At 39.1% G+C, this 15000-nt stretch overlaps 2 protein-coding genes across 3 annotated transcripts in view; one reads left to right on the top strand and one right to left on the bottom strand.

Moving 5' to 3' along the window:
* apodb (apolipoprotein Db) overlaps window positions 1-1053 on the bottom strand; it is a 2970-nt gene extending 1917 nt beyond the window's left edge. Inside the window, exons 1-3 of the mRNA XM_060861848.1 lie at window positions 1020-1053; window positions 165-304; window positions 1-74 (exon numbers count right to left, since the gene is read on the bottom strand). The exon at window positions 1-74 is cut by the window's left edge and continues 48 nt beyond it. Of these exons, the coding sequence (XP_060717831.1) occupies window positions 1-74; window positions 165-284 (194 nt within the window). The 5' untranslated portion in view covers window positions 285-304; window positions 1020-1053. The remainder of the gene's footprint in view (window positions 75-164; window positions 305-1019) is intronic.
* Window positions 1054-8965: 7912 nt separating this feature from the next.
* On the top strand, window positions 8966-14701 carry mynn (myoneurin). 2 transcript variants are annotated; one of them, XM_060861627.1, is made up of 8 exons: window positions 8966-9073; window positions 10220-10505; window positions 10822-12167; window positions 12252-12411; window positions 12696-12874; window positions 12950-13033; window positions 13111-13197; window positions 13280-14701. In XM_060861627.1, the coding sequence occupies exons 2-8, from the start codon at window positions 10234-10236 to the stop codon at window positions 14020-14022; spliced, it is 2871 nt and encodes a 956-aa protein (XP_060717610.1). In that variant the 5' UTR covers window positions 8966-9073; window positions 10220-10233; the 3' UTR covers window positions 14023-14701. The 2 variants fall into 2 exon arrangements, with proteins under 2 accessions (XP_060717610.1, XP_060717609.1); XM_060861626.1 differs by having other exon boundaries at window positions 8996-9073; window positions 10217-10505.
* The last annotated feature ends 299 nt before the right edge of the window (window positions 14702-15000 follow it).

Below are 15000 nucleotides of genomic sequence, written 5' to 3'. Positions count from 1 at the left end.
TAGTTGGTTTCGATGCATGTGCCTTTCTCATAGGTTGCTGGGATCTTCTCGATTTCATACCACTTTCCTAGGTACTGCATTTAAAAACAAAATAGAAAAGATGAATCCAGTCACAGTAAATGAGTGAGATTTGGGAAATAAAAGCCAAGAAGGTTTCTCCAAACCCTGTTCAGGTCAAAATTCGGCTGGACCATCGGCGTCGGACACGGACCCCAGTGGAAGACCTGGGAAGACACTGAGATGACCAGCGTCAGAGAGATAATCCACAGGCCAACTGTCTTCATGGTAGAGACTGTGTGTCTGTCTGTGAGGTGGTGAGACGGTAGTGAGTGCGTCGTCAGAAATTATAACCCATGAGTCGTCATGTGGCCTCAGACTGGTATACAGCTTCCTATTGTGCTGTCAAACAATAACTGTTGTGTTCTGTTGATCTGGAGAATTTAATTTAGTTTAATTACATTTATTGTTAAGCAGGAAACTCTTACTAAGACTCATGTCCCATCACAATGTGTCACCGACAGCTGTCATAAAATTAAAATCAAGGCCTGTTAAATCTTACAAAAATCTTACCAAAATATCTTACTTTTGTTTAAATAATTAAACAACCTTATATTAAACCATCAACTGAACAATAGTTTTAATTTTGTTCTCAGCTTTTTCCAGAGACCTAATAAATATAAATATTAATACCACACCTAACTACATTTATAAAACCACTCTGTCATACTAATAACAATTTCACAAGAATACTCAACTAACTGGGGTAGAATTGCTCACATAATCTACTAAGACTTACTAATCTACTCATTATTTACTTATTCATTTGATTAATATAAAAAATAATTTGTTGTGCAAACAACACAAAACAATGTACGTTAATAAAACACTATAATAAAATGTCAGGGCTGAGTTTATATATTTACAAAGTAGTAAAACATATTTATAATTTTTGACCTACTAACATTATAAATGCTTAAAATGAGCACAGTTTAGTGGATCTTTTGAGAAGTAATTCTTACCTGCCTGTAACTTACCTGTCCTCGAATCTGTCAGTGTCACTGGGGTGGTTTCGGGAAGCCGCCGGAATCTGAACTGACTGAATTTCTAAATTCAGGAGCAGATGGTGGGGCAATAGGGCAAATTTAAGTCAGGACAAAGCAGCTTTTATTTAAATACTAGTGCCTTGGCCCTTTGGCTTGTATTAAACAAACAAACAAACAAACAATCAAACAAACAAACAAATAAAATTAATTGTACTGGCACCTAATTGATATTGTACATGACCTAGGGCTACTTAACGTAAAATAATAATAACAACAACAATAATAATAATAACAACAACAGCAACAACAACGATAATAATAATAAGAAGAATAACAATAACAATAATAATAATAGTAAAAATAGTCATAATAATAATAATAATAAAAATAGTCATAATAATAATAATAATAATAATAATAATAATAATAATAATAATAATAATAATAATAATACATGTAAACAAATAAACTTATTCCGAATGTTTAAAAAATAACAAATAAGGAAAAAAAAGTTATGAATAAGAAGATATAATAAAATCATACCCACTTTTCGTCTGGTGTTAGAAAATAAATAATCTGCAAAATATTAAATAGACACTATCATTAAGGTGCTTAAGGAAATTCACTGCTGAGGAGATCGTGGAGTTTATGAGTCATGTGGAAAATGATTCTTTTTTCATTCGAGTCATTTGGTTCAATACTAGCTATTAACTGATTTCTACCGACTTAAGTGGCGTGTTATGATAAAATATTATGTTATTTATCGATTTGTATTATGAAAGAGGGAACTATAACTGATCTAATAATTATACAGATGATTCAGTAGAGTACACATTAAAGAGTCGTTCGGAAAGATTCACTCGTGAATCAGTTCATTTTAGCATTAATTATCTGTTAATAAAGACACATGACGGTAAGACTTGAGAGAAAAGAACGAGCTAACAAATGTTTGGTTAAACAGAGACTTTAAATTACTCTAGTTATTTGTTTGTAGATGTAATCTTTTCGGAAAACTTTATAAAATGTGCTTTAACGAGTCTGTTGTCTGAGCGTTAGCACACAAGCTAAATAAGCTAAATTTAACTAGTCTGATTTACACAAGCTAAATGTAACTAGTCTGACTTACACTAGTTAAATGTAACTAGTCTGACTTACACAAGCTAAATGTAACTAGTCTGACTTACACAAGCTAAATGTAACTAGTCTGACTTACACTAGTTAAATGTAACTAGTCTGACTTACACTAGTTAAATGTAACTAGTCTGACTTACACTAGTTAAATGTAACTAGTCTGACTTACACAAGCTAAATGTAACTAGTCTGACTTACACTAGTTAAATTTAACTAGTCTGACTTACACTAGTTAAATGTAACTAGTTTGACTTACACTAGTTAAATGTAACTAGTCTGACTTACACAAGCTAAATGTAACTAGTCTGATTTACACAAGCTAAATGTAACTAGTCTGACTTACACAAGCTAAATGTAACTAGTCTGACTTACACTAGTTAAATGTAACTAGTCTGACTTACACTAGTTAAATGTAACTAGTCTGACTTACACAAGCTAAATGTAACTAGTCTGACTTACACTAGTTAAATTTAACTAGTCTGACTTACACAAGCTAAATGTAACTAGTTTGACTTACACTAGTTAAATGTAACTAGTCTGACTTACACAAGCTAAATGTAACTAGTCTGATTTACACAAGCTAAATGTAACTAGTCTGACTTACACTAGTTAAATGTAACTAGTCTGACTTACACTAGTTAAATGTAACTAGTCTGACTTACACTAGTTAAATGTAACTAGTCTGAAAAGTGAACACTATTTATTATTTGGGCCTTTTAATATTTCACTTAATTAGTTTGTTCACTTTATTAAACTAAAATGTACACAACGTTTGTCACTTTATTGCACTCTTTATTGTGTTACAGCTCTGATGCTGAAATGTACTGAATCATAATAAATATAGCTGTAATGTTTTTTATATGATGTTCAGGTGTTAGATGAAGATGCAGTTTGTGGAAGAATTTGACTCTCTTTACACCCCAGAGGAACATCAGAATGAGTGAGTGTTTAAAATATTCTGATGTAGTTATAAAACACACTAAAGCTCCATCGGTGCTTCACTCTCCAGGTGTTTAGTGAAGATCAGACAGCCAGGATTTCTAACGATGCTGGTGATCCATTTGGTGACCCTCCACTTACTACCCAACAAAACGGACGAACTCCTGCTCTACGCGACAAATAAGGATCGTTCACACTGCTGTGTGTTTCACAGAAACCTGTCTGAACGACGCCACGCTGCACATCTGCCGAACCCTCAGCTGTACAGAGCGGACGGGGAGACCACAGGACTGAGGGACCTGCTTCTACATCAATGAAAGGTGGTGTACAGACATATCAGTGTTAAAGAAGATGTGTGGTCCAGATCTAGAAGCGCTCTTCATTAACTGTAAGCTGCAGGAGTTTCAGTGAGCCTGGCTTTACAAAATCTGATCAGATTACAGGGACAGAACAACAACATGTTATAATAATTCTTGGGGACTTTAATAAAGCACATACTGTATCTCCTGTGAAATACAGACAGCAGAGACAGTGACAGTAATATACTGGATCATTGATACAACACAATGAAGAATGTATATCTCTCAGCCCCAAGGGCAGCTTTGGGTCTCTGCCTGGTTCATCTTATACCAACCTACAGGCAAAAACTTCATCTGTTAAACCTGTAGTAAAGACGTGTGTGTGTGTGTCTGTGTGTGTGTGTGTGTGTGTGTGTGTGTGTTTCACAAGGCTGTTTTGACTTGGAGTGTTTTTAAAGCTGCTGCCAATGATCTGGATCTCACTGAGACTCTAACTTCATATATCAGTTTCTGTGAAGACATTTGCATCCCTACCAGAAGCCATTTAACATTCAACAATAAGTCATGATTTACAGCAAAACTGACACCTTCATCAGGCCAAAGAGAAATGAAGGCCTAGAGAATCGAAATGAAGAGAATCAGGCCTATAGAAATGTTGACAGGGTCTTGTACAGTCAGGCCAGGAACACGCTGAATAAGTAGATTAGAGCGGCTAAGAAGAGCTACGATAAAAGGTTGGAGGTTCAGTTCACTTCTAACGACTCAGCTTCAGCCTCGAAAGATTTGAAAGCCATCACCAACTAGAAGACACCATGTTATACTGCACCTTTCTTCCTCACACTGCTCCACTATTGTGTATCCTGCACTAATGTACAGTTTTTTTTTTTTCTTTAACTGTAATATATGTAAAATTTCTAATTGTATATCTGCACTGGCCACTTTGCACATCCTGCATTAGTGTGCAATTAATTTTTCTATCCCTGTTTATGTCCAATTGCTTGTTTTTTGTAAATCTTTATGTTTATACACATAATTAATTTTATAACCTTTGTTTCTTATATTTATGCTTCTTGTCATATAGTATTATGCACCAACATACCAAGACAAATTCCTGTACATGTAGACCCTATAATACCTTGCAAAAAAAACAACACCTGCAATAATCTTATATTTATTTGTTCCAACCTCCATCCTAGTACATTATATTCTATTCCATCCTATTTCATTCTTTTTTATTCTATTCTATTCCATTCGGTCATCTATAGCACAACTGTACATACAATTTATTTATTTTTCAATTAATTTTTACATTTTTGTCTCTTTGTTTTTACATATGTGTATTTTTTTAGTCTATTATTTGTATTGTCTGTGTTGTCGTATCTGTGTTCTGGAAGCGTATGACACTAAAACAAATTCCTTGTATGCGCAAGCATCTTTGGCAATAAAGCTCTATCTGATTCTGGTTCTGATTCTAAAGTAAACAGAATTTTCTCTGGTGTAACGTATTTATTTCTCTTTTTGCTGAACAGCGATTCAGATGATGACAAAGATAAAGCTGAGCTTCTGCACTCCAACAGCTGCCTGAGGACTTTAAACACCGACCTACAAAAAGCTGTTGAAATGGCAGAAGACAGCAACATGCTTCTGAGGACCGAGAACAATGAACTCAAGAACCAAATCAGAAGGTAGCCGACATCACAGACATGCAGTCTACAGCTTCACATGCTTACACACCGGGATAAAAAAGCAGCCTGTAATGTTAGAGAGAAACTTCAAAGAATTGTAAACTCGTCTGTGCTGAAGATTTCAGGGAACCTCAGATTTACAGCTTTACTTCTGACTGTAACAAAGCGCTGACGCTGGAGACGCTGCACTACAGTCAGAGCTGCTGTTATAGAATATTAATAATCACCTTCTGACCAACCACAATACAGAATAAAGATGTTCACCATATAAAATAAACAGGGAAAATAAGAGTTAGTTTAAGTATTAAATATATAAGTTGTTATTTAGCACTTAATGAACAGAAGTTATCACAATAATGAGCTTAACTTCTGAAATAATCGTGCATTTCATTCAGACATTTCTTGCTACATATTATTAATGCACAAGTGTGTGTTTTTAAAGCCTGAAGCAGTCGATTCAGAAAGTCCAGCCTCTTGTGAATGAACTGGAGGATATTCGAGCTGCAAAGACAGAGAAAGATCAGATCTGCGACGCAGTGGAGGCCAGACTCAAAAGACTTGTGCGTACAGAGGACAGAATTTAATCTGTGGATTTCTCTTTGTGAAATTGTCTCTTACCTAGTGACTGTTCTACAAATCATACTTTATTTTTGTGATCTTGTGCCAGGCAAAGGAAAATGAAACACTCAGACAGCAGGTAGAAGTGCTTACTAGTGAGGTACGTGCAGGTCAGAGGTGATTCTTTCTTTTTTAGTTTTATGTAATTGGTTAAATTTATGTGAATCTGCACTTTTCGTTACAGATGTCCAGTTTTATCCTGGAAAGAGATCAGAAGGAGGAGGAGTTCACTAAGCTCAGCTGTGTCCTAAGAGCTTTACAAGTGATTTATTTTTGCTTTTATATATATATATATGTGTGTGTGTGTGTGTGTGTGTGTGTGTTTTATTATCTCTCATGGCAAAGCCCTGTTAGGTTCTAGAGTCTGATTAGTCTAATTGTTTTGCTAGTAGCAGCTCATTCAATGGGACGTGTAGGAAGAGATGATATTTATAACTTCATCAGACATCTTTAAGACAGAGGATTTTATGTTTTTGTAACTTGTTTCGCGGCTGTTCCAGAACATTAAATGTTTTAAAAATACATTAATCCTATCATTAGCAAATGAACTGTGGTATAAGAGGAAAAAAACAGGTGGGCAAATTCTTCATCTCTTCATCTGCATCACACCACCCCAGCATTGTCATTACACAAAGAGCAACACACATCCTGTTACACACATTATTACACATCTGCTTTATGTTTCAGCAACAGCTGGAGGAGAGCAGGCTTCGTCTGGAACAAAAAGATGAACTCATAAATCAGGTAAGGTTTTATAAAAACCAAAATAATTCACAGTGATTTCACCACAGTTGACTGTAAATCTGGTGTAATCAGTGTAATCTTTAATTAAGTTAGAGATTAGTTAGAAATTAGAGTTAGTTAGAAATTAAACTCATTTTCCTGCACTGCAGATAAACCTGTTTAACCAAATCACTAATAATAGAAATCTAAAAGCGGATGTTGTGTCATTAACTGTTTAAACTTTAAAACACAAATTCAAATCTATAACCGTAAAGATTTGAGGCAGATAAACAGACAGACAGACAGACGTATGAGGACAATCTTCCCGAATTTGACCTTATGAGATTTTATCCAGCTTCCCGACACCGGAGTGATGCATTAAAATGTAGTTCCAGTTTTTAACACATACTCTAATTGGAGACTTTGTGACAGGGATGTGGTAGCCTAGTGGTTAAGGTTGAGTTGAGTTTAAATCCCAGGTCCACCAAGCTGCCACTGCTGGGGCCCTCACTCACTCATCTTCTACCACTTATCCGAACTACCTCGGGTCACGGGGAGCCTGTGCCTATCTCAGGCATCATCGGGCATCAAGGCAGGATACACCCTGGACGGAGTGCCAACCCATCACAGGGCACACACACACACACACACACACACACACACACTCTCATTCACTCACGCAATCACACACTATGGACAATTTTCCAGAGATGCCAATCAACCTACCATGCATGTCTTTGGACCGGGGGAGGAAACCGGAGTACCCGGAGGAAACCCCCGAGGCACGGGAGAACATGCAAACTCCACACACACAAGGTGGAGACGGGAATCGAACCCCCAACCCTGGAGGTGTGAGGCGAACGTGCTAACCACTAAGACACCGTGCCACTGCTGGGGCCCTAACCTTCAGTTGATTAGTTGTTTAAAATGAGATAAAATGTAAGTCGCTCTGAATGAAGGGAGTCTGCTGAATGCTGGAAATATAAATGACAGTGAGTAAACAGGATCTGTGTTAAAGGACAGAGTTTAGAAGATAACGTTAAGGTGTAGAATAATCATGATCATTTTCTAACAGAGGGATCTTGTCATCAAGCAACTGAAAAACTCAGTGTCCGAATACATCACCATTAATCAGGTATGCTGCTGATCTCATTCCTCGTTGTAGATTTTTTTTTTACTGTAAAAATATTAAAATGTGATATTTATTATCCAGGACATGAAGGAAAACCTAAAGGATTTAGAAGACCAGTTGGCTTTCGCTTTAGTGTATGTCCATTCTTTCTTTATACCGTTAAATTATTCTGTCATTATGTGAAATATACCAGAGTAAATCCACGTTTTAATATTTATTTAACAGTAGCGGTGAAGGGAGCTTCATGAACGTGGATATGAGACTGGCTCTCGCTCCTGAGAACTCTGTTTCACTCAGGGAAGAGCTCGGCATTCTGTCTGAGGATCAGGTACAGTTCTGATGATCACTATTTCACTGCAGACCTGTGCATGTTCTCAGATTTATGCCTTAACCAACCTTTTTATATACGTTATCCTTTGTATAGTAACAGGCCATTGATTATTGATCATTGACTATTTTCATCTAACAGCTAGTGAATTATTTCTTACTTAATATTCTGCTGATGAACTAGATGAACCCTGAGGAGGAACAGAATGAGGAGGAAGAGAATGCAGAGACTCTGGTAGAACATTCAGCACTTTATGTGCCAAAAAGGTGAGTTATATTAATTTGAATGACTTTTTTTTGCCACACCCTGAGCTCACTAACAATATTCTGTTCTTTATTTAAAAGTGTGACTCACAGATATAAGAGAAATATAGGGACAGGAGCCTGTGCTGCTGTGGCACTCTGTTTCGGTGTTTTGGGTGTGTTTGGAGTGTTTACTCCCATCGTACTCACAGACATACTGGATACCATCCGTCACCTGGTCCAACCGTACGCTCGATTATATCACAGCGGCCTTCCTCCTGTATAAACACCATCTCCAGCGTCAAGAACCCTGTTCACTGGAGTTGGTATTGCAGCTGAATGTTCTCTATGTTCTTTATCACACTCTGATAATAAAGTGAGAGTGTTTCCTTTCACCAACTTTAGTGTGCATGTTTTTTTTCATTCTCTAATAATCGACTCTTCACTAAAACGTCTCAGGAGTCTTTTTGTTTATTTGTTTATTTGATTTCATTTTAAGACCTTAGACATTCATTATTGAAACGTTGAAAGTGTAAACAACGTTCATTTTTTTACATTTAAATGCATACTTATTAATTAAACCATGTTCCGTTCTTTTGTCGTTTTGATTTTATTATTATTGTTATTATTATTAGTGTAAAGACTCTGAACAGGTTTATGGAGATGTGAATAAATGTGAGCCTGTAGAACTGTGTGAATGATTTATTATTTATTATTATTTACTAAAACATGGGGTGGACAACAGATTTGGACAAACACATTTTTTGAAGAAACCCAAAGGGTAGAAACTTGATGGAACTCTCTAGCGCCACCTACAGGATGAACCAGCAAAGTCAGGTTCATCCCGGATATGATGTCATGTTATAGCGCCTGCTGCTCTAGCCTAAAAATGGCCGACCATAGTGAAGGATTTTAATCTACGCTTGTATTAATGTAAGGTGTAAATATTTCACATCAAAATATTTTAAATATAAGTATTTTTTTTCTAGAATCATTTCTATATTTATTATGCGGTTTAATGCGCCTTAAGGCTGTTTTGAGGTAAAACCGGATTGAGTCGTTTTCCGAAATAAGAGCCCTTTGTTTTTATCGTTAAAACTTGTCGCGATCTTTAGTGAGCTTCAGTAGAAATAAGAGGTTTTATGGTGTAAACACTGCACATTAAAATCGGATTTATAGGCACTGTTTGAGTCTCAGGTGAAGCCGAGTTGCTAATCCGTTAGCACAGAAGTTAGCGTTAGCTTTAGCTTAGCAACTTTTAAACGGCGGGAACTTTTATTTTCCCTCAGAGTGTGTTGTTCTGTCACAGCTGTTAAAGTCCACATTAATGATCACTTTATGTTCACACACACACACACCTAAAGCCCGTGGATACTGTAGAACCTGCCATTAAACTGCTAACCTTAGGGACGTTTTGTCAGTTTTAATCACAGCAGCGATTCCTTAAAAGAATCATTTTATTGAGTTATAACGTTATAATACACTCCTGTGTTACTGATGCTATTAAAGCTCGATAAACAGAGAGAGAGAGACACGTTAGTATGAGATATAAAACCGTCCGTCAGTGTTTTTGGCTTCATGTTGTAACATAGCGAAGATATTTTGGTCCAAATTCTTAAACATTAGAATGATTTACATCATGACTCATTATGATTCATTCATTTGATTCACTTGATTCGTTCCTTCTGTATGAAAAGCACAGGAGGACAAATTCTGTAAAATTCAGTTTCCCAGTAATGTGAGACAGGATGAATTTTGTACTGATGTGTGTCACTAAAAGTCACTGACATTTGGGTAAAAGAGAGGAAATGGTGTGTGGAAATGGTGTCCTGGTGGTCCACAACCTTCAAAAAACTCCTATAAATAAGCCTTAACATTTACATTCACATTAACATAGGCTTCGTAATTACACTTATTTTCCTTAATATAAATAAGAGAAGTCAAAAAAACGAGTTATTAATTTTTATGAAGTTTTTCTTTGTTGTAAAGAATCCAAGGAAGTCATAAAATGTCATTTGTGCACAAAATGATGTTGGAGTTGTTTATAACGTGTTGTTTCTTTTTTTACTTCCTCAGCAGACGTTCTGACAGCCATGGCCCATGTCCCTCACGGCGAGTTCCTCCTGGAGCAGCTGAGGAAGCAGAGAGAGCGAGGTTTCCTGTGCGACTGCACCGTGGTCATCGGCCAGGCTCGCTACGAAGCTCACCATAATGTCCTGGCGGCCTTCAGCGAGTATTTCTCCACACAGTGCATCGATGCAGGAAGAGAAGACGCCACCATTACGTTGGACCCGGAGTGGGTTAACAGCACCGTGTTCGAGAAACTGCTGGACTTCATGTACACGGGGAACTTAAACATGGACGGGTGAGGACAAGAGTCAGAGTCTATGACTACTGGGGCTTAGAGATTAGTCTGAGAGTGTGTTGAGGCTTTTCTGGGTGCACAGCAGGGTTCTTGCACATCTTGGAAATTTCTATACCTGGTGTTTATAATATCAGTGATTTTCTGGCAAGTTGAAATATTTTAAACTGATCAGGACAATTTGCTCTAATATTATAGCTACAATGGCATTTCATACTTTTTCCCAAAAACTGAAGCAAAATGAAAGATTAAAATGACTAACAATGGGTTGCTTAAAAATAAATACAGTAGGGTCTCTGTCTCCTTGTGTGTTCTGCAGGGATGAAATTTTAAACGTTCAAAACGCAGCATCGTACCTTGGGATACAGGAGGTCCTGGCTATCTGTTCTTTGACTGCTGCCAAAGACAGTCCTGTTGCTGTGACAGACACGATCTTAACAGATCCTCGTTCTCCGCTCAGCCCGGATGACTACGAACCACTGGAGCCACTTGAGGAAGTGGAGGAAAGGGAGATGCTGAGGAAGGAGGAAGAGAAGAAATCCGGAATGTTTCAGGAAAAAGCAGCACCACTTGATGATTCCCAGTTATCCAGTGAGCAAACTCCACAGGGCTCAGAGAAGAGGATCCGGAAGCCCAGAACTCGTCTTTATGAAGAGGAGGATGACTTCACGAAGAAGGAAAGCCCACTTTCGCCGAGAGGACGAGGCCGTGGCAGGGGCAGGCCGAGAGGGCGGCCTCGGACAAGACCTTTAGATTCTGATAAAGCGGATGCTGTGGTGATGGACAAGAGTCCAATTACAGAGACTGCTGTAGTGCGAAGAGGAACCGGAAGGCCGAGAGGGCGCCCACGTACAAGACCGCTGTCTTCCGAAGCAGTAGATTCTGCCTGTGCTGAAGAAAACAGCACAGCAGCGAATAATGAAGAAATGGCAACCGAGACAGAGCAGTCAGAAGCGTCTAAGTCTTCAAATCCACAAGGAGACACAGAGGTTGTAAATAACGTAAATAACCAGGAAGTAGAAAACAAAGCAGCATCAGACACTGAGAGTCCTAAAGTGGGTGTGGTAACAAAGCGAGGAAGGGGCCGACCACGAACCAAGTCTCTGCCTTCTGAGTCTAACGATATTCAGAACCCAGAGGAGACGTTCACACAGATCTTACAAAAAGAAGGAAGCGTGCGTAAGAGAGGAAGGCCACGTTCTAAACCCCCGCCGTCTGAAATGCCAGAATCCGACAACACGGAAGGAGGAACGGAACAGGATGAGGGACCGGATCAGGAGAATAACCAGCCTATAGCATCTTCCTCTGAGCCCTTCGACGACCAACAAGAAAGTCCGCAAAACTCCAAGATGCTCCGGACGAGCACCAGGAAGCGGAGCCTGAGCCGAAAGCTGAGAGAAAGCCAAGCCAGCAACGATGAAAACGAGCAGGATGAAGCAGCGGAGGAGGAAGGCAGTGAAGATTGGGAGGAGGAAAAGGATGTCAAGGTGTTGCAAGACAAGCTGCGGCCCATCTGCAACATCTGCGGGAACCTGTTCTCGGAAATGAGCAGCCTGCGCAGACACATGCGCATACACAAGGGGCTTAAACCGTACCAGTGCCAGCTGTGCGGACGCTGCTTCAGGCAGGGAAACCAGCTCAAGACGCACCTGCGGATTCACACAGGTAACGGCTTTAATCACCACAGAACTCTCTTCTTCTAAGATTGCGAACATTTTTTATTAATGTTTGCACTTCCTGTGCGTGCAGGTGAAAAGCCATTCTCCTGCAGCTGCTGTGATGCCTCCTTTGCACAGAAATGTCAGTTAGTGTATCACTGCCGTATGCATCACGGAGAGGAAAAGCCTCACAAGTGTGACGTGTGTCCTGCAGCTTTCGCTACGTCCAGCAATCTTAAAATCCACATGAGGTGTGTTACTTCCTTACCTAGATTCAGTATAGTGCAGTGCGTAATGAAGAAGAGGAAGGATCGGTCTGTGAAATCGTCCGAGAAAGCAGTCGGACGTGTCACTTTATTGTGGCACACCTAATTTAAATAAAATATAAAAAAGACATAAAATATCTTGATTGCATTTTCTCTTGTGGCTGAAATCTACAGTGTGGTGCAGGTACAGGAAAACATAATAGAGCTACTCTGGTACTCGTCATGGGCTTAGATCCATGACGTATAAAACATTTCCTCTCTCCACACAGGACACACAGCGGGGAAAAGCCGTACGAATGTGGGGAATGTGGGAAGCGTTTCACTCAGGCCAGCACGCTGATGTACCACAAGCGCCGACACACGGGGGAGAAACCCTACGTCTGTGACACGTGTGGGATGGCCTTCGCTGTCTCCAGCTCACTCATCTCACACACCAGGAAGCACACAGGTGAGACAACACCAGATAAAACTCGTCAGTATGGAGTTAAAGCATTTAACACATTTTGTCATTAATTATTTCCAGGAGTGACTCCTTACATCTGTCTGGACTGTGGGAAACCCTGCTTAACATCTGGGGAGCTCAGGAAGCACATGGACATCCATAATGGTGAATTGGAGCAAAATATAAAACCATATTTCTGAAAAATATTTAGTTATACTTGACTGATCTGTTCTTTAATTCAGGTTCAAGAAAAGTGATCTGTAATATCTGTGGAAGCACTCTGTCTGATATTTATAGCCTAAAGAAGCATCAAGCTCTAAGACACAAAGGTAAGTGTGGAATTTTAACATTATTACAGCCTTCAGGAACACTTTTAACTTCTTCTAACTTAACCATTTTTTAACCATTCAGCTCCTACAGAGCAAGACGACGAGCCAAAGAAATCAGAATCCCTCGAGTGTCCGATCAACATCCCGATCGATCACCAGGGTCTGATAGCCAGAGTGCGGTCTGTTCTATCAGAATCCCCAGAGCCAAGCTTCCCAGATGAATCCCCTCTCACCTCTGAGGCCTCAATGATCATCCATCAGCCAGAAACCCCAATGATCATTAAACATTCCGACGCCGCAGAAGCACCGATGATCATCCAGCATTCAGACACTTCAGGAACCCAAATGATCTCAGGATCCCCTATGATCATCCAACACGCAGACTCCTCGGAGGCTCCTATGATCATCCAGCACTCTGAAGCCGGAGGAACACCGATGATCATCCAGCATTCAGAAGCAGGAGGAACTCCAATGATCATCCAGCATTCAGAAGCAGGAGGAACTCCAATGATTTTTCAGCATTCAGAAGGTTCAGACACACCACTGATTATCCAGCATGCTGATTCCTCAGGAGCACAAATGATCTCAGGATCGCCAATGATTATCCAACATGCAGATTCCTCCGAGACTCCCATGATCATCCAGCATTCGGAAGCTACAGGATCACCAATGATCATCCAACACGATGAATCCTCAGACACCCCAGTGCTCATTCAGCACGGAGATTCTGGGGAGCAAGTGAGTTATGTTGTGGAGCAGTATGAAATTCCTGGTTCCTCAGACCTCGAACACGCTCAGATCGTCATCGTGCAGACCATCGATTAAGATGACACCTGGAGAACATTTGGTCTCTGCAGCGTATCTGTCGCTGTACAGAGTAGTTTTAGAATAGTTCTGGTCTTTGTAAGGTGGAGACAATCTTCAGGCTGTTTCAGAGACACCAGGAAGTCATTTTTAATTAGGGTTTTGTTTTATTTTTTTTTATTTAAGCTTTAATATTGAGGAAAAAGTTTAATAAATGATCTGATGATCATGTCCACAAGGCTGTACTCCTGCTCAATGTCATTTTATAATCATATGAATTTGCTTTACATGTAAAAGCATCTGCTAACCGTAGAGTCGAGGGAACGTTTGAGTTTTGCTCTTAACATGATAGTGTGTGATCGTGCTACTATTTCTTTTTCTTTCCCCTTTGAAGGAAAAACCTGACAAATGATGAGTTGTCTGACTTGATGTTATTTTTCATAATGTAAGTTTGTGGAGTTTTAAAAACAACGTTGACTCAAAACTAAAGACTTATGTTGTGACATTAAATTTCCTTTGATGTTGACAGGTTTGTTAATATCTGACATTTCGTTCTCGTTGCTCTTCCTGATAAAATGGACTTTTATACAAACAGACGAAAGTGCTGATGCCTTTCTGTACCACAACCTACATATTGGCTAAAGTTACCATGTGCTAATGAGCCTAGAGCCTTTCAATAAACATCCTGTTGTGTTAATGATCATTATAAACCCAAACTAAAGGGTTTGTTCAGTCCTTTTAGTTCATTTATAATGCAGTGACAACTTTAACTGCTACATGAAATATGGGTAAAAATGTAATGATGATGATTTTAGGGTTATTTTCATTCATTAACACTCATTAACATCATCACTCAGGTGTCTCTTCATGTTGATGATGAAGATGAGAAACAGAGTGTTCAGTGTGTTGATGGTTAATGTTCCCACAGTTCGCCGGAAGTGTGAACATTTTAGACACCCCGAGGAACTTTAGCGCGAGGGCAGAGTGTGTGTTGTTAGT

Source organism: Tachysurus vachellii, chromosome 25 (genome assembly GCF_030014155.1).
Source record: "Tachysurus vachellii isolate PV-2020 chromosome 25, HZAU_Pvac_v1, whole genome shotgun sequence".
NCBI classification, from domain to species: Eukaryota; Metazoa; Chordata; class Actinopteri; order Siluriformes; family Bagridae; genus Tachysurus; species Tachysurus vachellii.
The sequence above is the reverse complement of the archived record's forward strand: the minus strand, read 5'-3'. Positions and strand labels throughout refer to the sequence as shown.

Coding starts and splice junctions, on each gene's coding strand:
- mynn (XM_060861627.1), top strand. CDS start 10,234: ATGGCCCATGTCCCTCACGGCGAGTTCCTCCTGGAGCAGCTGAGGAAG. Junction 10,506..10,821: donor GGGAACTTAAACATGGACGG/GTGAGGACAAGA, acceptor TGTGTTCTGCAG/GGATGAAATTTTAAACGTTC. Junction 12,875..12,949: donor ACACACCAGGAAGCACACAG/GTGAGACAACAC, acceptor AATTATTTCCAG/GAGTGACTCCTTACATCTGT.